Raw genomic sequence first — 27,157 nt, 5'->3', positions numbered from 1 at the left:
CATAGATATTGCGCATATTGACACTATCCATATATGTTTGTCTGTCTTGTCTTCCCCTTCTTTAACAGGGCTAATAGACCTTATCAGAGTCAGGACAATATACCTAGACCTACCTTTGAATAAAAGGTTACTTTTTCACTACAGTTTCTAGGTCCTGAAGAAAAACTACCTGACCCCTCCTGGGATAACTAAGGCTTAAAAATGTCGACCTTTTATGGACATTAAACAGTGCGGAAGCCTCCTAACTCCCCTTCCTAAGCACGCTAATATATTTTTACCCAAGCCTGGTTTCCGGACCCAATAACATTTCGTTTGTCTGGTCACCCAAGCTTTTTTAAAGAATCTTTTTCACTCACACTTTTATCACTAATCACTACTGCACTAACCAGTGGTTCACCTCTGGGTGGAGGAAACATGCAGACTAACCCGATGATGATGCTGTCATGTAGCTAAAAAGAGAGGCAGAGAATCAAGATATACCGCCATTCAAGCCTTAGTACGTGAATGAGGGGTTTTTATTGGTATCCAAAATGAATAACAAACAAACACCATTGATTTTTTGACTTTAAGATTAAGGAAGCTGAATGGATCACAAACTCATCCTTCTCCCCCTTTTGATTAAACACAATTACTCTAAAGACATATGTGCACAGTTTAATGCATTTATTGGAGAACGTGCACCTGAGAATCTGAGTCTTCACGTATACCAGGCTTGGCAGTGAATTCTATGCCAGAGGCCAATCTGGAGAGATTTTTCCAAACTAAATATTTTCATTAGAAGGACAGAATGGGAACAGATGATTCTCAGAGGAATTTTTGTAGGTATTTTACAATATGTTTTATTTAGAAAAATGTAGTTGTACCTCATATTCATGCCACGTTTACTGTCTCCTGCAAATAAGCTCACATAGACACCATATATACTGTTTTTAAAACACTAAAAATAAACCATCACAAAAATACATCTTGGTTCAAAGGGGTACCCTTTGAAGCCCCCAATTCCGAAACCTCACTTCAGTATAGGTATTAGGTGCTACCCAACCACAAGGGAGAGATCTGCTTGTGGGGATGCAGACCCGAAGAACCATGGTCTGTGTGGTGCATATTGCCATGGAAAGCTGTTGCTCACAAGGAGGATTAGTGCCATTGGAAAGGACCAAGTGACTACATGAATAGTGGCTGGCCTGGGATGCTGGCCTGCGTAAGTGTGGCATCCTGAAGTGCAGTCTCCAAGGACCAATTGGTTGGTCCTATGTTCTCTCAGAGATCTAAAGGACATCACAGATCTCCTTTAAGGGACCCACGCAATATACCGGTGACATCTGGAGAGAGGGGCCATCATAAGTTCCCACATTGCCTGCTGAATTTCATCGGACAGCTCGGTGTGAGCTTGGAACTAAGAATAGTGCCTGGAGACCAGAGTGCCAAGTGCAGAGCTACAAACTATTGCCCTCATCTAAGGCACAGTGACCTTCATACTGTGGGGACCTCAGCATGCATAAGCGTCTTGGTGGTGAATGGATCCACTGGTTGTGGGATCCGAAGTGGCCAGTTTGGTCAGTCACCTCAGTTCAGTTCAAATATACTTTTACTTGATCTCATAAAAGGGTGGGATGACCTCCATGGATAAAACATGCAAAGATGTACATTGTTATTATATTTAGACAAGATATAAAAAGGTGATATTTTAAAAAAGTATTTACATATAAACGAGTCTGTCGAAGGATTTCAGAGCCGAATGTTGTAACACTGCATGAGTTGGTCAGTCGGTTCTACATTGGCCAGTTCTTTTGCCGCGTTTTTTTACAAAGTTTATGGCTCTGCAGGACAGTGGGATAGATGAGCCCCTGAGATAGTGGACCACTGCTGCTCTACAAGTTCTAATTTGTTCCTTCCTGAAAGACCTCCCGAAGGCCCATTTTGCACATGTCTATGAGAGTAGGGCAGATGCTTAGTAGATGCAGTATGGACTCATCCCAAGATCTGCCATGCGTATTTCCATTTCAGGGTTAGGTCCTTTGACGGGTATGACCCAAGCCTTAGTAGCTTGAAAAGGTGCTTTTTCTGATGCGGTAAAAGGTCTAGCAAGTAGGACTGGGGTTGCAACCTCTGGTATGTCTATATCACGGTCCAGGCATATTTTTTTTTTGCTAGGGCTGTTTTATTCAATGATAAAGAATACCATTTTATGGCATTGTTGACCACAGATTTGAAGCTGGAGTAGGTAGGAGTAGTAAGCCATGCCTCCTCTAACTTCAGTGCAGAGAGCGAGGCCTTCAGAGCTTCGAAGATTGAATTTCTGAGCCTGGCTTGCTTTTCGATTTCTACCCAAAAATAGTGGGCGAGTGTGTTTTTCTCAGCATCTCGCATCCTCCAATAGCACTTGACTAGTGCACCTAATCTGTCGGGGATCTGGTTTCTTAGCCTATATTCAGGTCGGATTGGAGCTTGCGAAATGTGAGAGGGGATTGCAAACAGTTTCTTGAAAAGAATTGATTGTTCCAGATTCAGGCCTGTAGCATCTTTGCCGTTCAAGATTTATGTGCCATATGAGATGGAGGGCAGGAATTTTTCTGCTATAACCTTTAATAGGTGACCAGTGGAGCAACCTGCGAGCTTGTTTTTTAAGATTTTGAAGGCAAACTGCAGCTGTTTAGATTTATTGCGACCTTGGGATAGGTGAATCTCGAAGGTAAGTTTGCGATCAATTTGAAAGCCTAAGTATTTGTATGAATCCACCTTGGTCAAAGGTCGCTTGTCCAATTTCCAATGGAATTTGTGGTCGGCTTTATGGAGTTTGTTGAAGCAAATCACCTTCGCTTTCTGGTGATTGATGGTTAGTTGGACCGAGGTGTTATAAATGCCAAGATCGGTGATTAGTTGTTGCAAACCAACTGGGGTTTGCGCTAGTAAAACAATGTCATCCGCATATTTAAGGCTGGGTGTGGGTATTGTGCCAAGTTTCGGAGGGTCAGATTGGATCGACTGAAGTTGCTTGTCCAGATCAGCGGTGTAAATGTTGAAGCGGCAGGGTGCCAGCACGCACCTTGTTTTAGCCCATTGAGTTTGTGGATCTTCTTAGTAATGCTGAGCCCATCTCCTTTCCTGATCTGGACCCACGTCTGGGAGTACAGGTTGATTATGGCCTCCAGCAACTTAGCTGGGACCCCCCAGTTATACATTTTTGACCATAGCTTGGCTCTTGGGACCTTGTTAAAGGCCGCTTTAAGGCCGATGAAACATGCGTACAGTGGCCTTGATTTTACGAGGGCTTGATTGGCCAGAGTGAAATGTTCGTCAGAGTGCCCATCCAGGCCCTAAAACCGCTTTGCATGTGAGGAATAAGGTTTATTCACGCGGCCCAGTCCTCTAATTCTACCAGCACGTTTGATGCATATATTTTGGCCTCCACATCGATTAACGCGATCAATCTATAATTTGAAAGATCAGAACGAGAACCCGATTTGTATATTGAGTTTAGAATGCTTCCCTTCCAGTTTTGTCAGTCATGCAGCGTCTATCCTGTGCAGCATGCCAACTGCATGCTCATTCTGTACAGAATCCAATTTACAGGTTGTGACCATCGGAGGTTGGGGTGGTACCCACTGCAGTGTCTTATTCCACGTCATTGAGATATTGCTGAACTTCTGAAGAAACAAATAAGAGTTACCTGGTCAGATCACTTGCCTACGTGTTGTGTCATGCCCAAAAGACCACTACACCAGCATGTCCTCACAGTGATAATACTGGGTTAGAAAAATTCCCATCAGCCCACCGTTATTGGTGGAATATCGTCATGTGGGATGTGAACCATGAACCACAATTTCTCCCAATGCACCTAGTAATGATGCGGAGATAGGTTCTGGAAGATGTTATTCTGAACCACAGTATTTCAGAGGTAGGACCGATGGAGTGCAGTGCTCGTGCAAAAAGGAAGCAAAAAGTGAATAAAATTGGCTCCTAAGACAAAAAATATGTTTATTCAATATTGTCCAGGGTCAAGAATAAAACCAGCGCCTCATAGTCTTAACAAATAACTATGTCATGGCGTAGTGCGTGTAGGTCGACATGTTTCAGCTAAGAGGACAACTAGTCCAAGCTTTCTTCAGGACCACTAGATATTACGCATCTGCACTAAGTGAAAAAATGATAATGTGTGTTAACATATTGGATTAATCCTACCAGATCTTTGAGCCCAAAGTATTCCCTGGTGTTTATCCAACTGATCGTGATTTTCCTGAAAAGGAGAAAAGGTTTATAAGAGGCATATGTGATATAATGGTGATTGAAAACACAACACAACAAAAATAGGCAAGCATGGCAGAGAAATGTTCCCCACCTATCAGGAGCTAATAAGTCTCCTGATATTGAACCTAGATTGACTTAGAGAGTATTGATTCAACTATGTTCTACTCACCCAACAATCTGTGGGAGAACACCTCACCTCACCCGGCACCCACTCGGGAAGAAGGAGGCCCCGCTCTGTTAGGGATGGAAAAGTACAGTGTCCTCAAATGAAGGTTCTAATGAGGTACAGAGTAAACATACTCCTCTTCTCCATACATATATACTAACAAATCCTAGTTGATTAAAAAGAGACTCAACCCAAAAAGAAAACATGTTTGGCTATTGGGCTTGGGAATGAAACTGATTGTAAAGTGGCTCAATAAATGTATTATAAATGCTGTCTAGACCTACATAGAGCAGTGTTGTTAAGAGCAAAATGCAGGAGAGACCAAAGAGTCCAAATCAGTGCATACAGGACAACAGAAAATAATTTTTAGTTACTAGATCATGAGGTTTGCAAGAAACCATACCTGTCCGTCGGTACCTCAATGGCCGGCGTCCGAGTGGGAGTGGAGGTGGCTAGGGCTGTAGAAACCTCCTTCTTAAATACCCACTCTAATAGGTTAATTAAGCGAAAACGCGCGATAAACGGCGCTTTTAAAGAAGGACTAAGCCTATTGGGAGGCGTTGCCTGACTCTCCTCATTGCTGTCAACAACTGCGCATGTGTTAATAATTAGCGTGATGAATAAGCGCCAATCCTATGGCGCGATGTGTCTCAACCTTCAAGGAAATAGCGTTAAACAATTCACGCATGCGCCGCGTGCGAGCGCGGTGCGCATGTGCGAATCGGAGACATCGGCCACACGGGGACGATGTAATGCGCATGCGCGAGGCGAGTAGCATCGCCCGCGTTAGTTCACGATGTTATGGCTCAGCCTCCCGTCCGTGCATGATCATAGGTGCATATTTGATCACACGTAAATGCAAACGAACAGGACATCGTGGTCAAGTGGGCCACGGCAAGAGGCATATTGATTTGTAGCAATAGATCTTCTATCAGATTAAACCCCCATTCGTGCATGATTGTGGCTAGGTATTTGACCGCCAGTGAATGTGTTTGGCCAGGAGAACGTGGTCAAATAGGTTCTATTTAGAGGCATATCGAGTTGTATAAAAGCAAGCCTCTAGGTTGGTACTGTGTATTAAAGCAAAGCACTAATTGGCACAGGGGGGGCCAGGAGGTTGATGTAAAATCCCCATTTGTACCTGCTATATATGTCTATAAATGGCAGTGGAGTATATAAGCCAGATATATATGACAACACATGTGAACCTAACGAGGGGCTAACAGGAGATATAGTCCTATGGTATCTAGTTAGCTAATTTAGAGACATCGCTAATATGGGTGGGAATGTACGGATGTTCCTGGAACATCCGTACATTCCCACCCATATTAGCGATGTCTCTAAATTTCTATTCAGAAGGGAGCAGAAATGGATTTTCCAACTACAAAGTGACTCTAAGGGGCTCAACGATGAGATACCATGGGCATCCTTATGATTTACAACTCACCATGGCTGCACTAATAATAACATATCTGCCCCTTCAAACATACGTAGCTCTAGTTTTTGACTACACTTAACACTATCACTGACAGACATAGCTAACTAGATACCATAGGACTATATCTCCTGTTAGCCCCTCGTTAGGTTCACATGTGTTGTCATATATATCTGGCTTATATACTCCACTGCCATTTATAGACATATATAGCAGGTACAAATGGGGATTTTACATCAACCTCCTGGCCCCCCCTGTGCCAATTAGTGCTTTGCTTTAATACACAGTACCAACCTAGAGGCTTGCTTTTATACAACTCGATATGCCTCTAAATAGAACCTATTTGACCACGTTCTCCTGGCCAAACACATTCACTGGCGGTCAAATACCTAGCCACAATCATGCACGAATGGGGGTTTAATCTGATAGAAGATCTATTGCTACAAATCAATATGCCTCTTGCCGTGGCCCACTTGACCACGATGTCCTGTTCGTTTGCATTTACGTGTGATCAAATATGCACCTATGATCATGCACGGACGGGAGGCTGAGCCATAACATCGTGAACTAACGCGGGCGATGCTACTCGCCTCGCACATGCGCATTACATCGTCCCCGTGTGGCCGATGTCTCCGCTTCGCACATGCGCACCGCGCTCGCACGCGGCGCATGCGCGAATTGTTTAACGCTATTTCCTTGAAGGTTGAGACACATCGCGCCATAGGATTGGCGCTTATTCATCACGCTAATTATTAACAGTTGTTGACAGCAATGAGGAGAGTCAGGCAACGCCTCCCAATAGGCTTAGTCCTTCTTTAAAAGCGCCGTTTTTCGCGCGTTTTCGCTTAATTAACCTATTAGAGTGGGTATTTAAGAAGGAGGTTTCTACAGCCCTAACCACCTCCACTCCCACTCGGACGCCGGCCATTGAGGTTAGGCGTGGGCGGAAAATCCGTTCCGCTCGCGGATTTTGCGGATTTTCGGGAAATCCGCAATCCGCGAGATTTGCGAATTTCCCGCAAAATCCGCAAATCCGCGAGCAGCGGATTTTGCTCGCACTGCTCGCACTGTTCGCGTGAGTTCGCGCCCCGCGAATAAGTGCAAAATTGCAGAAATACGATCTTAGCAAAACTGAAAGTAACTACTTACCAGGTTCAAAAGTTCAGGCTCATCATTAGTAGCCATTTCCTGGAGTGCTTCCTGAGGGGCCCCTCCAGAGTTCAGTTGCCAGTTGAAACTATTATGTGACCCTGCTCTGAACCTCAGAATAGTTACACATATGCCACAAAGGTCCTGAATTACAGCTAAGGGAGACAAGCAGGAGCCAGGCTGGAAGTTAAAATCCATTAATCAGCCCCTAATTCATTATTGTCAGTTGGGGCAGGGCAGGTGTTGTAACTAATTTTGCAACAATGAAAGCACTTAGCAAGTGCAAAAGATCACTAATCAGGGCGCACTAAGGAAGCAGGTGCCAGCTAAAAAAATATTCTGTGACACATGAATCAGCCCCAAATTAATTCAGGTCACTTGAGGCAGGGAAGGTGTGCTTTGCTTTGCCGAAAATAATGTACACTGGACAACCAGAGGGTGTGGTGATGAAACAGAGGGTGGCATGGGTGGGCCAGAGGGTGGCATGAGTAGTCAGAGAGTGGCAGTGGTGACAGAGAGTGGCAGTGATGAAGAAGAGTGTCCCAAACAGGCTGGACACGTAGAAACAACAAGTTCGCGAAACTTGCGACCCGACAGGTAAGTTCGCAATTTGCGAAAGTGTACAAAACCCTCGCGAACTGGCAGAAACACGGGCGAACACAAAAAAAAAAAAAAATCCGCAAATTCGCGGGAATTCGCGGATTTTGCGGATTGCGAATCCGCAAATCCGCAAAATTCGCGAACGCGAGATCCGCAAAATTCGCTCATGCTTAATTGAGGTACCGACGGACAGGTATGGTTTCTTGCAAACCTCATGATCTAGTAACTAAAAATTATTTTCTGTTGTCCTGTATGCACTGATTTGGACTCTTTGGTCTCTCCTGCATTTTGCTCTTAACAACACTGCTCTATGTAGGTCTAGACAGCATTTATAATACATTTATTGAGCCACTTTACAATCAGTTTCATTCCCAAGCCCAATAGCCAAACATGTTTTCTTTTTGGGTTGAGTCTCTTTTTAATCAACTAGGATTTGTTAGTATATATGTATGGAGAAGAGGAGTATGTTTACTCTGTACCTCATTAGAACCTTCATTTGAGGACACTGTACTTTTCCATCCCTAACAGAGCGGGGCCTCCTTCTTCCCGAGTGGGTGCCGGGTGAGGTGAGGTGTTCTCCCACAGATTGTTGGGTGAGTAGAACATAGTTGAATCAATACTCTCTAAGTCAATCTAGGTTCAATATCAGGAGACTTATTAGCTCCTGATAGGTGGGGAACATTTCTCTGCCATGCTTGCCTATTTTTGTTGTGTTGTGTTTTCAATCACCATTATATCACATATGCCTCTTATAAACCTTTTCTCCTTTTCAGGAAAATCACGATCAGTTGGATAAACACCAGGGAATACTTTGGGCTCAAAGATCTGGTAGGATTAATCCAATATGTTAACACACATTATCATTTTTTCACTTAGTGCAGATGCGTAATATCTAGTGGTCCTGAAGAAAGCTTGGACTAGTTGTCCTCTTAGCTGAAACATGTCGACCTACACGCACTACGCCATGACATAGTTATTTGTTAAGACTATGAGGCGCTGGTTTTATTCTTGACCCTGGACAATATTGAATAAACATATTTTTTGTCTTAGGAGCCAATTTTATTCACTTTTTGCTTCCTTTTTGCACGAGCACTGCACTCCATCGGTCCTACCTCTGAAATACTGTGGTTCAGAATAACATCTTCCAGAACCTATCTCCGCATCATTACTAGGTGCATTGGGAGAAATTGTGGTTCATGGTTCACATCCCACATGACGATATTCCGCCAATAACGGTGGGCTGATGGGAATTTTTCTAACCCAGTATTATCACTGTGAGGACATGCTGGTGTAGTGGTCTTTTGGGCATGACACAACACGTAGACAAGTGATCTGACCAGGTAACTCTTATTTGTTTCTTCAGTTGACTAAGGGGGTTCGAGCTACCGTGGTCGTTAAACTCTCCCCCTCTGACCCTCCCCATTTCTTTTTTCTAGCATTGCTGAACTTCTGCCTAGGTGTTTGACCGAAATAGTTCAGTGGAACCCACAGAAACCTGCACTAGACAAAGTACCTAATTTCCAGGGTGGTACAAAATTTGCACCTCTATGTTGTGTGACCAGCAGTATCTGATCCGACTCATCTCATCGTGCACTAGAACCTAGTGCCCCGATTGCCTGGGCAAGACTCTAATCAACGTGTACCGGACAGGGTATCTCCTCAAGCGAAGAGGTTCCTGTTTGTGTTATTCCCCATTCACCATTTGTTCCCTTGCTGGCCCATCATGGTCAACCAACTGCCCTCTTCCCCTCGGGCCTCCCCAATGACTTCTTGGTGCCAGGTAGGAGTGAGAGTAACTGACTAGGCTGGAGGAACACTTCACAGAAAGTTCAGGACCAGGTCAAGAGACTGTGTAACCCCACCCTGTATTTCACAGAACTGGGTGGTGCCGGGAGGCTCTGATGGAACCCTGTCTGTAACAGATTGTTGCTAACGGTCTTGCCAACGGTCTGCTTCTGGTTCTGAAGTTACTGGGGAACTTCCCAGTGGCACTAAGACCCCCTTTTTTACGTCTGCATGCTGTTTATTCGTGCTACCTATCTTCACCTGACCAAGACTAAGGCGCCGATTCCGATCCGGAAAAAAAAATCCCCTGTACGATTCGTATCCGTAGCCGTTTCCGTACGACTCGTAAACACACCGTACGACCCGGCGAGTACGATCCGGACCGGGTGATCAGGACGCTATTCGTACGGCCCGCGTCAGGTAAGGGCGATTCGTACGGAAAAGCGCACAATCACATACACACCGTACGGCGTGTACCCCCCATGATCGCCGGGGTACGTCACGTACCCCTGCGATCATGGGGGGTACACGCCATACACCCAGCGTACATGGGGTACGCAACGTACCCCATGTACGCTGGGTGTATGGCACGTACCCCCCATGATCGCAGGGGTACGTGACGTACCCCGGCGATCATGGGGGTACGCGGCGTCCCCGGGGGGGCCTTCCGTACTTGTTTCGGCGCGAACTATGCGTTTACGGCTGTTTCCAGCTCCCGTAAAAAAAAGGGGCGTACGGTGCGTACCCGACACGATTCGTACTTGCTGGGTCGTAAAAACCAGCCGCGAACCGTAGCGATGTCACGTACAGCGGGTTCCGAGTGAGACTCGTACGGATATTTTAGTCATACGGAGTCCTGTACGACTCGTACGGTCTTTGGCTCCTGGTACGAATCGTACTTCGTCGTACGTACGGGGACGTTTACGGGTACGATTCGTACGGGGAAAATTGCTCCGTACGACGATTCGGAGCGCATTTTACCGGATCGGAATCAAGCCCCAAGTGTTTCCTCTACCGCATGTGATTTCGTATCCGGAAGGAGGTACTGGTGATCCTCCATCTGGTTGTAAAGGACAGTAAGGGGATAGTTGGAAACACAGGATCTGCAGTTTGGTTTCCAGTGACCTACTGGGTATCAGTTCCACCACATTAGGGTATTGTGTACTGTGGGACAAGGTGTCCCGTGCGGACTGGGCTGGTACCTGTGGCACCGAGTAGCAGTAAATGTAAATGTAGAGTATTTATATAGCGCACTTCTACCTGGAGGCCTCGTAGCGCTGTATTCATACCGCTGTGGAACCCATCCTGGCTTTCCTGTGAAATGTCCACTCCTGGGCACCCCCAAGGTGAAGCCAGGCACCCACAGCGCTGCTGGGCCATTGTGGAGTTTAAGCAAGCTAGAGTCACAGAGTGGGACCCATGATTAGACTAGGCACCGAGGCGAGAATTATCAGGTCCGTGGAAATTGAGTCCAAGAGCCGCCGAGGCGGGAATTGAACCCTGGTCCCGGGCCAGACCTCTGCATCAGGGTCTGGCCCGGGACCAGGGTTCAATTCTAACTATTGAGGCACGCTTCTCCACTGAAGTGCAGAGTGTGTGTGCATGTAGGAGTGACAGTCTGTGGACCGCATGTGATTTATGACACTGGACAGCGGTATGGTTTTATACACTGATATCTTGCCAAACAAACTTTAAATTACCATTGGTTTTACCCACGTGTCCCTGCCCTGTGGTGCTGCAAAAAAGTGTTATAATTCCATGTAATTACATATTTATGATGTCTTTGTGTACCAGTGTGCACCCTATAACTACGTGATATTGAAGTATAAGAATTGTGGTGGTGGGCCTGACAACTTGTTGCACCGCATAAGGGTGTTGTGAGGGGTTCATGTTAGGAATTTAACCATATGTGCATACTATTGATATCTTATCAACACTATTGACCTAGTACTGCAAGTGATATTACTGAGTGTAATTTTTGCCCAGAAAGACATGTAATTCATGTTTCATTGATTAATGTGTGTGTTGAATACAAACTACATTTATCAACATCTTGTGTGAAGTTTCTCTTTTGTGTCACACGGTGTACTTACCCTGATTGTATTAAGCCTGACTGTTCAGTGCCAAGCTACCTACGGGTGAGCGTGGGTTGTACAGTGTGTGTAATCACATGCCCTTCACAGGGACAGTGGGTTCTTCCAGACTGGGGCATCCCTCAACCAACTAAATAATGTAAATCTCCACCAACTGTGATTAACAATAAGGTTAAACATTTGTTGTCTAAGATTCAGTTCTTAATATTATTGCACAGTGACCTATGGTACACAATTCATTTATATTGATGAAAACAACGTTTTACAACTTCTTTCTTAGCCTTTCTGTAATTGGCAGTATGATTTATATTCTACATTGATAGTGTCTCTTATTTTCATAGTCATAGCTCTTGCAATTATTGTGATTTGTTAGGTCTCTCTGCCTTTTCAAAAGGACAGAATCTAAAATGTTGGGTGAGAGCAATTGTTTGAGACAAACAAGTCACAGTATAAAGTGAGTGGGTATTTTACAGTTACTATAGTCTTGCTCTTGTGTGCATATATGTGTAGGTATTTCTATAGTGCAAAATAGGCTACTGAACAGCAGAGCAGTGTACAACATTAAATACCTACTCAGTCACATCATATTTCCCCTATTTACACTAGTATTCCACAGATTTCTATTTAGGGCACAGGCAGATTTTGCAATTTCCCAGAATCATGATTTTCTACTAAGTTCTAAAGTCAAGATTTGAAAACCAATGATTCAAAATCCAAATCCGAGGAACCGGGTTCAAGTCTCGGTGTCAACTCAACATCATGTGATCCTGTAATTCTGGGCAAACCACTTAATCTCCCCATGCCCGTGCCTAAAAACATGAATGTGATCTTGTGTAATATAGCTGGTGCTCATGTAAAGCGCTAACATATGTTTGGGTCAGGTTTGTGCTAAATTTGCACCCAAAAAATGATAATCAATTTTGTGACAAGACCACATCCCCCACCTGTCTCATTGGAAACCTCTCCTTCAGCACAGGGGACACAGTCAAAGCAGCAGACAGGTCGACCTTTCTGAGCAGCTTTCCTGAACCCGGGAGGGCAGCTCTCACTGCACACAGACCTTGGAGCCTGGAGGCAAAAACAAGAAAAAGTACATGACCTTGAGTAATCACTTCATCACATTTTCCCTGACAAAATAATACTAGGTTACTAAGTGGGAAGAATTGTATTAGAGATTTGGGAGAAAATGTCCCGTATGTTGATTCAAGCATTTAATAAAAAGGGGGTGCTGGAGAATTGGAATAATTGTGAGGGATTACCCTCTTTTATAATTTGGTGATTGAATTTGTGGGGAAATTAAATGTTTTTCGTACTTATGAAGCTAAGCCTGGGAACATTTTTAATTCACCCATTACATTTGTGAAATGTGTGAATTTCACATGCAAAATGTGTGCAATGTTGTAAATTCTACAACTGTGTCATTGTGCATTTATTTAGCTGAAGACTTGCTTTATGGAAAATGACTTGCAAGAGATATCAGCACCAATGAGGGCTTACTGTTTTCCCTGGGTAAGTTTGTCTTAAGCTGTGTCTTTCTCTCACCCTTTTGACTGTGGAGTACCATAATGTGCAGTCCCTCTTGTTCAGCTCCGCTTATAATGCAGTGTATGCTAACTCATACACTTTCTTCTGAAACCGAGCACTCGGGGATCGTTCTCCATTGTTAATACTTTGGAGAGTACTGGCCACCATTAGATTTAACAGACACATACAGTGATGAATGCCTTCTACCTATTGCCCTTGAAAACATTGGCAGCCAAACGTAGATATTGTGACTCTATTTTTTGTGTAATACCTAAGATTGTGGTGTGCATTTCATCTCAAAGGTAAGCCGTCACTGCTGCGTTATGGATCATTTGTAAATTAAACACTAATGTTAAAAAAATACATATGTATTTAGTTCTTACAGTTGTATTTTAATGTAATCATATAGTGATTTATACCCCTGACTAGGTGTTGAAGTGCTTTACAGTGGCAGCACACTGCTCCAGTGTCCAAGGTAAGTTGTTAATCAAATGATTATTGTTGCTCATTGGGATCAGGATAAACTCTTATTCTCTCAGGAAAAAGAATTCTATACATTCACTCCTGTTTCTTCTGCAAGATTACATAATTGCGAGGATGAGGTTGTCATCTTTCTGAATGTTTGCAACTTATATGAGGAATGGAAAGAGAGCAGAAGCAGTAAAGATATGGAGACACGCATAAGAGTTTTGTTGCACAGAGCTATTTGGCTTTGTTAATGTTATACAGTATTGCGGACTGCTTTGCAACATGGCTTAAAGTAAACACAAAAAAGTGCTATGTGGTGATGAATGCTGGCCATGCCATAGAGATTTTGTTTTGCTGACTTTCAGCAAAAAAATTTACGCCAATAGAGCGCGCGTAGGCGAAACCTGTTAGCTGGGCACTTCTTCTTTTGTGTTGAACACTCCAACAGGCTGTGCGTTTTCAAGCAGTCTCCCTTGTGTACTTCTCTGCCCATGTTGCTGTCTGTTACCCACCCTACTCCCTGTTTCACTCGCCTGTGCGCGTCTCATCATTGCCGCTCCCTCCCATGTCCTCCATGTTGCTTCTTCCACTTTGCCCTCCATGTTGCTTTCCAGTTACTCCCATCCTGTGTTGCTTCTGTGTTTGTTACCCCGCCACCAATCCCATGCTGCTTCCTCCCCCACCACAGTGTCCCCAGTGTTCCTTTGCCCTCTGTTGCTTCCGGTTTCTCCCATGCTCACTTTAAAAAACAAAAAAAAATAGATGTTGCACATTTAATTGTATTCTTTTTAGTTACCGAGCCAACTCAGATCGGTACCCTAAAAGAAAAAAAAAGCATCTGTCTTATTCTTTAGGCACCTACAATTTGAACGTTTTTTTCTCTTTTGGAAGTCCATCCTGCACAGCATGGCTAAAAGACATAAGGTCACAATGTCTAGCCCTATTGGCTTAACCGATGCTTGTTTTTTCAGAGTTTTGTTAACTAACCTTCCATGTATCCTCTGAAATATCTGCATCGTGTCATCCATTATTTACCTGCATTTGGGCTTACAGCTTTAATACCTTGATGCCTGCTGCCTCCTTATCTACAGAAGCCGGTAAAATGCAATATCAGTCTGCGGCACTTAAACATTTAAATGACTAAGTAACTTTTAAGGTACTGTTATTTACTTTTAGTGAGAATTCAATTCATAGCGCCATTTCAATGTCCTGACAATGCAGTTATCCTTTTGTGCTGCTGTGTTGTTCTCTCCCCACCTTACCCCGTCTCCCCAGCACTACTGGCCCAATGTTCTATCAGCAGACAATGTTGGATTTTGCTGGAGAGGACCTAGGAGGGCTCTAATCAGTTTATTCGCTTAATTTGTGCATTCCTGTTAGAAGACATGTTCTCCTCTAACGAGCCCTCCTTGGTTGTACCATGCATCCTTGCTTGTACCTTGTTGTTGAGTGCACTCTGCCCCCCTGTATTTAATTCTCAAAGTAGATATTGGGAACTTGTTACATTTGACATACATAGAAAAGCCTACAATATTTGGAAATGATATACTTATATCGTCTATAAAATGCATTATAAGACTATGGACAGATGTGCCTTCGTTTTCTTCCTGGATCACACTATAGTGGTTAAAAACATAAAGCTCAAGAAATGTAATGCAAAGCTCTGCAGAGAAAATAGTTATTGTTGTCACTGTCACTTACTTAGCAAAATTCTCTCGAGTGTTACCTCAAAGCACTTTTACCCTTTTACATTGCCTTTAGCAATCATATAGGGTGTTGTAGGGTTGGTGCATCTGATATATAAAATGTTACATTCTTATGATGCCTTAGATGGTTCTAAGATGATGTCATGCCTGTGGCATCAGTGAGCAGTTGGTCCAGCTGTGTCTGGCATGAAGATGTGCAGGTCTTCCTTTGCAGAATAAACCGACTTGAAAATATCACCAGATCTACCTTGAACATTTATCATAACAGCATCCTATGTGTGGAGGGATATGTGAGATATCATCTTGTTTCTCACACACAGCAGGACACAGACTCGTGCACAGAGAACAACTGGATAGTAGTCTTGAGAGAAGTGCTTGGCCAAAGGAGGACCTTTGTGTAGCGTAAGGGGGGATTCTGAGAAGTTATAAGTAGGCTACGAGATTTAGTACAACTGTAATGGGCAGGATAGTAGTAGTGATACACTGAGAGATGCAATGTGGGACGGATAGGAAAGAGTGGCAAATCAGATCTAGTGTGGGAGGGCGACATTTGGGGTGAGGAAGGTGTGGGGGAGAGAAAGGGTGGGGGGATTGTGAGTTGGGAGCATGAAGTGGGAGGACAAGAGAGATGTGGAAGCTCCAGTAGTGTGGAGATTGGAGGTTAATGAGTGGAAGTTGGTTCATTTGCTCTTACTTCCTTTAATTGTCACAGGGATATGGTCAAAGTACCCAAAGATTTAAAGGATTTGTTCTCAATTGCTCTGGTACACAAACGAGGATGTATTAAAAATCCATTAAGTAGGATAGTAACACCATAGCAAACCAGTGCTGATTGCATTACATTAAGGTAGTATTCAGAGAGAAAGTAGGACCACATAAGGAAGCATCATTATGCATAAGCATTGTACATAGTTAGTGGCCAGTTGCACAGAGACAAGATAATCCAGATTGAAGAATCAATACATAAAGGCAGATAAGAGATGAAAATAGGACTGCAGAAATGAATCACTCTCCTCTCTCTCTCTCTCTCTCTCTCTCTCTCTCTCTCTCTCTCTCTCTCTCTCACTCTCTCTCTCTTTCCATCTCTCTCTCTCTCTCTCTCCCTCTCTCTCTCTCTCTTTCCATCTGTCTCTCTCTCTCTCTCTCCCTCTCTCTCTCTCTCTCTCTTTCCATCTCTCTCTCTCACTCTCTCTCTCTTTCCATCTCTCTCTCTCTCTCTCTCTCTCTCTGTTGCTCTCTCAAGCCACTAAAATGCCTATGTAGCTCATGAAAGAGAAATTATTCATATGCCTATAATACCATACCATGGTAAGACTGAGATATCAAGTAATGTTGTATACAGTTAGTACATAATTGAAACTAAGGACCTGATTTGGGTCTTGGTGGACGGGTTACTCTATCACAACGGCGACGGATATAGCGTCTGCTGAAATAAAAATCCCATAGGATATAATGAGATTGATATTTCAGCAGTCGGGATGGTAACCCATCAGCCAAGATCTAAATCGGGCCTTAAGACTGTGCACAGGTGTGCACAGATACATGCAGTTGCAGTACTATATAAAGGCATGTGAGACTGTGAATGGACAACAACAAGATTTAAATAAAAATGGTAAATAGGTTGATTAGCAAAATTATATTATTGTTGCAAAACGTTGATGCATCATTTGCTAGCATTTTTTGCAACCACTATCCTAGTACATATGGGTCAGTATTTGGGTATAGAGAGAAGCTGGTGGCTTCCACTTCGAATATATTTCTAATCCAGTGTTAAACTAAGTAACCCCATTGTTCTATATTTCATTTTCTGCTTAATAACAATGGAACAAGAGATCTGGCTTGGACGCCATGGATGACTGAGGGCAATAGCAGCTGCTCTGTCCGAGGATAACTGCATCAGGCACTTATCGGGCCCCTTGCTTTGTGCCGATGGTGGTCCTCGGAGACAGAACATAAGGACACCGCTGGGGTCAAAAATCAGCTGCTGAGGGGCACCACTTGCGTAGCCACCTGACCCAATCCCCTCCATGTTGGGCCAAAGGCATCCCTCACTACACTAGGCTTGTTGAGGAGGGAAAAAGTCAACCCCCAAGCCCCCCATGAGCCCCTACATGCCACTCTTCCTTGCAGACTGGGGCATGTTGAACATGGGGTACGCTAAGTAGCCCCGCACCCTTTTACAGTACCATGGGCCCAGGAGTCTGCCAGAATGTGTGATTGACCCTGGGGTACCACATTGGTGTCTCAGGAGGATTGGAATGTCAGGAAGGAGTGCCAACTAGAAGATAAGGACTTCAAAGCATCATTGCTGCTTGGGCCCGGGCGCAGCTCCGGTCACAACACAATGGTGGTGAAGGGCCCAAAAGAGGAAATCAATGATCTGCTGGTACCCATCTGTCAGATGGGAGGTTTGCTAGCCACAGACAGCGACAGCAGGAAATCATCCGTACATGGGTAGACTTGGAAAATTAAAATATTACATAAAGAACATGAAAATGTAGACCCTAAATGGGGCAGTTGTGAGATATGTACCTGTTTCTCCTATGTGTTGCTCTGAAGATGGGACCATATGAGCTGACTGAGTGGACCTCTAGATGAGAGATGCATATCTGGAGGTGCAACATATCTAAGACTCAAATGAAACAGTGTCAGAAAGAACAGGTCAGCAAAGTAAAAGGGGGGGGGGGCACAGCAACAGAGCCAATAAATGAGGCTTAAACTGCACCCGTCTTTAAATTGTGCCTCAAATTGAACTGATGTTCAAAAGCAGGCCCTGGACAGCAGGTATAGGTCTCTGTGGAAGGTTTTCCTTCCTGAACTACTCTATTCCTCTGTCCCTAAACCTGCGGCAGCCAATAGGAGGCTTCTGATGGACTACATTTGCAATGCTGCCGGTGAGGTCCCAGCACATGCCCCACATTTGGTTTCACAATGGCCTTCTATTTGCTCCTGAAGGCCTATGGGAGGGCCACAAGGTGAAAACTGCACAATGTAAACATAGCTGTTAAAGAACAGTGCTCGCTTTCTGTTTCTAGCACTGTCACTGCTACCAGTAGGCTGGCTCCGCAAAAGCGGCATTAGGGTAGCAGCTACTACGTCTGGCAATGCACTGTTGATGTCTGACAGCACACACAGTAGGGTAAGCAATGATACATGGCTCCTGATGTAGTGGGGTTTGGTTATGAAGCTCCCTATTCTTCTGATCCCCTGGCTTCACTGAGCTGAAAATTCACCTCATCTCATGTGTACAGCATTATTAATGACAGCAGACAGACAGCCTCACCCATGCATTGTACTCACTTTTCACAGGTTTGGCTGCCAGATGTCAACCCACCACTGAGACTCTTGCTTTCTCATCCATGCCATCAGACCTCTAAATGTCCTGTACCTGTCAACTAATCAAAGCTAACCCTGTTTGACCATCTCATTATAGTGATAGACCATACCCTTCTCACTGCTGTAGATCACTGCTATTGTCTTCCGGGCCCACTTACCATCCACTTGACTGACCAGAGCAGTTTTGAAGTTTGGATGGTGATCATATTTGCATTACACACTCAGGCCCAGACTTATCAAGCATTTGAGTGGCCCTTGCCTTGCACAAGGTGGTGCAAGGGCAATGCGAAGGGTTCACTGATATTTACAAAGCCACAGACTGGGCGATTTGCACTGCCGCGCGTTGCTTTATAAAGAAATGGAATCCAACACGACTGTTTGCCGTACGTTATGCTACATTTTAAGCTGGAAGGCATTCCATGGGTGAAGCATATGTGCTCCCATTTATCCACCCATTGATTTTGGTTCATTCTCAAATTTATTAAACTAGTAACCTGGAAATGTATCAAAATGCTACGCTATCCCCAGAGAGATGCACATATATTTATTTAGCCTTGTTATTTCCTCTTTCCACATGTGCAGCACACATAGAATGAAGGAAATGCTTCTAAGGATTTTTTTGTGTTTCTTCCGTCACAAAAGCAATCCTGGCTATAACGCAGGCACCCTTGCACTGAGGTCTAAGGGAACCTACTTTTGTGTTAGGTTGCACATAGTGCATCAGCGCAAAGAAACAGCAACAGTGCTCCATATTTTTGTAATTATGGAGCATTTGTGCTTTTTCCCTTTCCTGCAACACTGCAAATCACCTTTGCTTGCCACCCTGCGTTGAGTGAAATTTTAGTAAATGTGACTCTCAATTTCCTTTCCCTTCGTCACACTTATCACTGTAGAGAAATCATGACATTTCTAAATCTTCGGAATTCGTAAGCGCAATATGTACATAAATGGGAATTGGTCTCTTTGGGTTTCAAGCAGAATCTTCATTTTTTTACATTTTAAGTTACATAGATGGTACACCGAGATGATTTTCTGAATTGTGCAAATAGGACCTGGTAAATTAGCAAGGAGCATTTGTTAGTTATAGAAACCACCATGTTATGCAGGCTGGTCACACATTGCTTAGGTCATTTTGTACATTACAATATGTGATCCCTCCTCATCAAGCACTTACATATAAACTTACACTGACAGTAATGTTTTGGTTATAAAGTATGACTATATTTTTGTGAGATACTTTGTTCTAATTTTGTATTATTAGGTACTGTTATGTACAATGTGGCCACTCGTTTTGAATAGGTTCAATATCTTTCCCGAGGTCCATTACAATCGTGCAGTTGCTGTTGGATTCTCAAACTCACTCCAGTGATGTGTATTTAGCAGCATCAGACTGGCCTACAGGGCAATCAGGCAATGCCCGATAGGCTAATCTGACAAGTCAGTGGGTGGGTTATTTTTTTTTTTTAGCAGTTTGTGGACCTCTTTTATGGTCAATTGGGCCGGTTTTGACTTTTGGCTTCCCTGATATTACCACATGTACTGCCTACAGCAAACCTAAATCCAAATAGTATCCCATACCTTGCAAAATACCCATACAGTGTGTCTTTACAAGTTCAAAACTTGCCTGGTTTGCCTGGTTTGCAAAAGTGGACCTCTTTCTTAGCAACCTTGTTTTTGTCCCATACCGACCCTGGTATTTAGTTGTGTGAAACCCAAGAAGTACAATGTCGTATTTGCGACAAAAGTGAAAGTTGTGTGATGCTAGATGATGACACTTCAATGAAGTTGCAAAACCAGTATAAATGTTGGATCTTTTGATTGTTTTATATCCAACAATACTATATCCTATTTATATAGGACGCATCACAGACGGTATTGCCTCACGACACCTAAAAAATTAGCTATTAGTATATTGGGATGTTAGGGTTCGATTGAAGACGAAGAAGTACCTTCTGCTCCAACGTCCCGATGCTTGTCTTTTGTCTTTCTCCTTTTTTATTGCAGAACATTTTACCCTCAGTGGGTGGAATATTCTAATAACATCATAGACCTTCTAACTCAGGCTATACCAGTTCTAAAAGGTCCTGTATCTTAGACTTATAACTCAGGGAGTGGGCCTGTGACAACCAGTGGCAGAGGACCATGAGGCTGTGTTAGAATATTTAACTGATGTGTGTTGATTTAACATAAAGAATGACAGAGGGCTATTGTTGGCTGGTGCAAGCCATCTCCGTGCATTTTATGTTTTCTCTTTTTGTTTTTCCATCTTTAATTTAGACTGCTATGTCGTCTGTTGCTGGAATGTTTCAGCAGCATTAATTCAGCTTCCTCATAGCACATACCTAGAACTTGGAGAGAGGGAATTTGACAACTGATGTAGTTCTCGGCAGTGGTACATAATGCTATATGATGATAACAAATCGTAGTGATTCAACCTCAGAAAGATGAAAGACAGACTTGGCTTGCTCGACTGAGGTATCCATTTCGACTTACAGGTTACAAAAAGACCTTTACGTTGTGTGTGGAACTCACTGTGATAACTTTCTGGTTTTTGACTACTGATGGGAATATTGAGAACCAATCTTAACACCTCCACCCTGGACCGCTGATCCCAAAAGAGTGAAGTTGTATTAGGTTTTCTGGCTTTTTTGGAACTTGATCTTATAATATTTCAAATCCACTTTAAACCTGAATATTTTCCACAGTCTTTGAGTGTGATTTTCAAACTGTGTACCTGTCCATATGTGCTTATTTGTCAGCATATAAAGTACATTTCGAAGGTTAAATTCAAGCCAGAACAGGGGATTAAGGCTACTTTGCCCGCACTGGAGACAAAATCCCTATAATATGCATATGTGTGGGTGCTGGAGGTCTTCGACACAATCCCCTAGATCCCAAAATTAGAAAACAAGAAACTTGTTTTACAAGTTAAATTACACAAGGTGACCCCGCACACTTCAACAGTAAATAGTAAATGTAATGACTGTATATATGTGGTCACATAGACTCTCCAATTGTTCTCCCAAGAATTCCAAAGTCAGATTTCTTCTGTAAACAGATTCTTTTATTCACAACTGATGATTAAAACCAATAGCCAACGCGTTTCGTCCGTGACCGGACTTCTTCAGGGCTTTATTCAGAATTTTCTATATATTACAGCTTCACATTGGTCTTCCCACTTGAAATTCACGTACTTTTCAGAAAATAAATAAAGAAACCATGTTTTCCAAATACACCAAGTTTCCAAAAAGTCCAATAAGATAGAGCGGTAAGGGCCGTCAACACGGTATCGGCGTCTCGTAGTACATGCGGTCATCTGGTTCTTGTTATTTCTTTTCTGAAAAATATGTGAATTTCAAGTGGGAAGACCAATGTGAAGCTGTAATATATAGAAAATTCTGAATAAAGCCCTGAAGAAGTCCGGTCACGGACGAAACGCGTTGGCTATTGGTTTTAATCATCAGTTGTGAATAAAAGAATCTGTTTACAGAAGAAATCTGACTTTGGAATTCTTGGGAGAACAATTGGAGAGTCTATGTGACCACATATATAAAGTCATTACATTGTACTATTTACTGTTGAAGTGTGGTGGGTCACCTTGTGTAATTTTACATTTCGAAGGTTCCCCAACCATGCAAGAAAGCAAATAAAGACATGTGTTCTAGCTGGTGAGTGGAAGGTTTTGTGCCAATGAACCCTGGGTTAGGGAGCAGGAAAGTCTGTTTTTTTTCATGCATTTCTTACTTCAGTTCTTTCCAGGTTCCACTGGATGGCTTTGGCATTGAAGTACAGCTTTTGCTCAGAAGGTAAACTGGAGTCAAATTTCCCCACCTTCACATAGTGCATATTGCCATCATCCTTCAACTGCCAATTGATGATGTCGTAAGTGGCTGGAGGATCACCATTTTGGTCGAAGTACATCTCCTCTCCAAGTTTGTTCTTAAATCGCACGTTCTTCAGGTAATGGAGAAGCTGCAGCATGGAACGCACATAAGAAGGACAGAAATAGCACACAGGTTTATGAAGATGTTCCTTAAGGTTGAATATCTTAAATATGGTCATGGGATATTCTGAATCAGATGAATATGTTTATGGAGTCATTTGTGCTGTGGCCGATCTGCAAGGGAGTTACTGCCACGGGTGGACAGAAGACACTACGGGCCATATTATCAAGCAAGGGCGATACATTATCGCCACTTTTATCGGCAGGAAACTGCAGCTAAAGCGGCAATAATGGGCTTGATAATATGCCCTTGTGAATTCCCATAGAAGCCCAGGTTCTGGTGTTAACCTGGTTCTTCTATGGGAATTCATAAGGGAATATTATCAAGCCCATTATAGCCGCTTTAGCTGCAGTTTCCTGCGGATAAAAGTGGCGATAATGTATCACCCTTGCTTGATAATATGGCCCTACCTTTTCTGCACTAGGAGGTCCAATATTTGTAGATTTTCTATGCTGTGGTGTACCATGTGAGGCTTGGCAAACCAGAACAGGGAAAATCAGTTATTTCCCTCACACACAGCTCCCAATTGGAAGGGAAGGAGTAAAAAGATGGCGACCCATTCAGTATTCATTTTGCTGAAAGTGCTTCCTGTACACGTCAAAATGATCCCTACTGAAACAGCATGGATCGCTTAATTAGGCAGACATTCCTGTACCAGGAGGGTTTATGTGGGATCTCTCCTAATCCAGCAGACCCGGTTGATCTCCAAAGCTGACTGAGGAACCAAAAGCAGCCCTGGAAAAAACTCTGAAACCAGACCAGCTCACTTCATCTCCTTGCACATTCTCTCTCTTTCCATCCATCAATTCTCTCTTTTTCTCTCTCTTTTTTATCTTCTCCCTCTCTAATTACTGTCTCTGTACCTCCCCCCTCTTCCCCACCCCCCTCTTCCCCACCCCCACTCTTTCCCTCTTTCTAGAAGCCTCCCAGTGTCTACTGCAATTATCCTTGGGGAGCCAGGGAATATGAGCGAGGGGCCCTGGACTTTCACAAGTGCCTGGAATTTCCCTGGTATGTTGCAGTCCAGGGCCCCTGTCTCAGATTTCCAGGCTCCCCAAGTCAGACAGTTTTAAATGAACCCATCAGAAAAAATTCTATGGATTAAAAAGCTGTCTTTTACCCATGACAGTACTTGTTTATTAAAGCTTTTTGTGAACTTGTTAAAGGTTAAATGTGCAGAAAATAGCCCGTTAGTGGGCTGATTCCCTGCTGTATTCACAAAATCAGAATTGATGTTTTTTACCCTTACACCTGGAATTTATAATTGCTGAAATTCCTCCGGGATGGTTAAATATCTGCGGGGCATATTACCAAGCAATAGCGATAATTATCGCTGTTGCTTGGTTAGAGACAAAAATTTACCGCAGTGCTGCGGCGATTTTTACCGCAAATAAACCTTGGTATTACCAAGGTTTAACGCAAATGCGGTAAAAATCGCCGCAAAGCATGAATATCGCTGAAAAGTCAGCGATATTCATGCATTACCGAGCTAATGCTCTTAGCCGTGTTATCCACCTCCCATTGGATAACATGGCTAAGAACTGCTCAGGGCAGGTGTTAGATTTTGGAGATATTCCCGCTTATCGCGAATATCTCCAAAAGTTGGTAATAGGAGATAGCGATGTTAGCGACTGTTTTCAGTCTCTAACAGCTTGGCACGCCCACTTTGCATCTCATTAATGATAAATATCACTGACATGCAAAGTGGGGCCCAAGATAGTCGCTATCTCCTACTAGCTGTCGCTAACTGGTGTTAGCGGCAGCTAGGTATTAGGGAGATAATTTTATCTCCGCTTTCTTGGCTTTTAAAGCTTTTAAAGCCAAAAAAGCGGAGATAAACCCCCTTGATAATATGCCCCTGCATTCGCAAATTCAGAGTTATCAGTTGGATTGTGGGTGCAACGGAGTGGTTGATAAACAGTAACGAACATTTACAGTCCCATGTTTCCAAGTAACTTTTCTGGTAATTCACTGCATTGGCAGAATGAGAAGATTTCCTCCAATCAATTGCTTTTCTTCAGTGAAATTTATTTCCTAGCAGAGAACCACAAATAATAAACATAGACATTTCTATGTGTATTGCATTAATATAGGCCGATTTTTCACATACTGGAAATCATTGCTGACTATAATGTGCATGACTGGTCCTGGAAATAAATAACTGTCATAGTTTGTTTGTTATGCTACTGAATTTTGTTTATGAACCCCGAAAAGTTGTAAATCTGCTCCAAGTTTAGGATTATTCCTACAGCAGGAAAGGTCTGACTTTCGAAGCTTGTCCATAGTGTGCAAGGCAAACAGCCCTCTATTCTTCTCATGAGATCCATTATAAAAAATATCTATTTGTTATCCATAATAAGTGAGAAACCTTTATAAATATGGGGCCAAATAGCGACTCTCAAATTGCATCACTTTTGCGACTTTCAATTTGTGACTTGCTATTTGGAATATACAACAGTGTCTTGACACTGTTTGTGATTCCCAATGGGGTCGCAGAATGCGAGGCTCATGAATATTATTGAGCCACTCCCATTTTGCGACCCCGTTAGGAATGGCTCGCCTTCCCAGGTATGGTGGCCTGCTGGGCTCAGCTGAACACCATGTCTGGGACTGCTTTTAAATAAAACAGCTTTTTTTTTAATTGCAGCCTGTTTTCCGTAAATGAAAACGTGATGCATTTAAAAAACTAAAAATGAAATGTTTTCTTTTCATTTTTTAAGGGCAGGCAGTAGTTTCTGGGACCTGGGGGTAGGCAGACGAAGGATCTATTACACAGAAATAGCTTGCTCCTTGAATGATGCTCCACATTTCATTGTTTTTTGGTAGAGGGTGCCTGTATAGCCAAATATTTGCGTTTACATCTCTTCAATCAATGCATAAACAAATATTCTGACCCCCTTCTTTAGAGGTGATGACAATAGGGGCCAACCATTCAGCAGATAAAATCTTCTAAATCACCCCTGAATTTTTTTATTTGTCTAATTCTTTTTTGAGAGGGTCCCTCATGACTAAAGGAATCGGACACACTATATTTATGAATGGCATTAGTTTTAAGCTTAATCTGGTGGAGAAAATGTTTGAGTAATACTAACTTACTTGTGAAGATATATGGAAATTTCTTACATATTGGTAAACATAAACAAGAACTTCTCCAAAACACTTCATATATTGGAATTAACCCTGGGCAAAGCACTACACTACTCTTGCATAGTTTGCGAAGTTTGCGCTACTTTACACTACGTGAACTGCACGTGGCACAGTGCAAACACGCGTAGCATAGCGTAGCGTTACGTAGTGCAGCATTTTTGCTTGCTTGCGGTCCTCAACGTCAAGTTGGCGACTGCGAGCAAGCAAAATGAAATCCCAGCGAGACTTTTTCCTGGTTCGCGATCATCAACATCAAGTTGCGGATCGCGAGCGTGGAAAATAAACCTCCGGGCGAGATTCGCAACGCGGGGAGGTCAGGTTTCTCATTGCGAGTGGTCACGTATGCTCGCGACCGCTCGCGTTGAGAAACTACCAGTCCGCATTGAGAAAGCTGCCGCCTGACTAAAAATCTACTAGAGCGGCAGAAAACTACAGCTCGCACTGTGCAAGATGCCGTTTCAATGATTACACGCCCAGCCCTAGGAATGCAACATGTCTATAACATGCAGAAGGACACGAACCAGACCGGTGGTTTTTGAAAATTAGTTATCTAACATACAAAAATATAATCATAATTTATTGATCTTTTTTAATAAGTACATCATAATTTTTTTTTAACATGGGAAATAGAACATACAATAGAATAGTTGTATGCATTCAATTAGTGAGCACCCGCAAGAAAATGACAACAATACAATAATGCACATACATACGAAGCACATAATATATTGCAGTGCAAAAATAACCTACATTAATCAAAAGACTATACAAAACAATTATACAGACAAAAAAACATTTAGCATACAGACAAAAACATCAACATGAGTGAAAATGATTGCTCATTGTATAGATGTATACAGTGTGATAAATACCATATTTAATAAACAGAAATGCCCGATGTGCGTTTCAGAGGTAAACAGTAGATGGAATAAACCTTCATCAGGGTACTTTCTGTTGGATAAGTTCAGTGGCAGGAGGCCATCCACTCAAAGTATAATCACATTGAGCTGAAGACTATACAAGGGGCTCACAAGGTTCACAACCACTGGTTGTGAATAGGAGATCACAGGGATGGAAGAACACTGTGCTACAAATAAATTAACGGTGTGGCATCCACATCTCTAATGTGTACAACTAGAGTGCCACCGGAACTATAAAACGTCTAGTCATACTGAGAAAAAAGAAAGAGCAACATGGCTCAAAAAGCCGATATACTAGATCAGCCGAGAGTGATCCCAACAGATAGGATCAATTGAGGTTGAGTTTAGGAAGGTCCGAGTCTGGAGACCTGATGATAAATGGAAACTCCTCCTGGCCTAACAGGGGCCTGTGAAATTTCTTACATATTTCCATGCCCATGATGAACCTGTCAACTAAACAGACTTGCTCAATGTTATTGGGATAATTTCCGATGCTTCCAACCTAGGAGATTGGACCCATGTTTGGAAATGTACACTTTACCCACAGTGGTCCTGTCTTTGACGGTTATACACAGA

At 43.0% G+C, this 27,157-nt stretch overlaps 1 protein-coding gene across 1 annotated transcript in view; it reads right to left on the bottom strand.

Moving 5' to 3' along the window:
- Positions 1-27,157, bottom strand: part of LOC147678475 (vomeronasal type-2 receptor 1-like) — a 128,479-nt gene that overhangs the window by 22,117 nt on the left and 79,205 nt on the right. The window contains exons 6-7 of the mRNA XM_086945653.1: positions 22,255-22,482; positions 12,421-12,544 (exon numbers count right to left, since the gene is read on the bottom strand). Of these exons, the coding sequence (XP_086801779.1) occupies positions 12,421-12,544; positions 22,255-22,482 (352 nt within the window). The remainder of the gene's footprint in view (positions 1-12,420; positions 12,545-22,254; positions 22,483-27,157) is intronic.

Source organism: Lissotriton vulgaris, chromosome 12, assembly GCF_964263255.1.
Source record: "Lissotriton vulgaris chromosome 12, aLisVul1.2, whole genome shotgun sequence".
Taxonomy (NCBI): domain Eukaryota; kingdom Metazoa; phylum Chordata; class Amphibia; order Caudata; family Salamandridae; genus Lissotriton; species Lissotriton vulgaris.
This window is presented reverse-complemented; position numbering and strand designations above follow the sequence as displayed.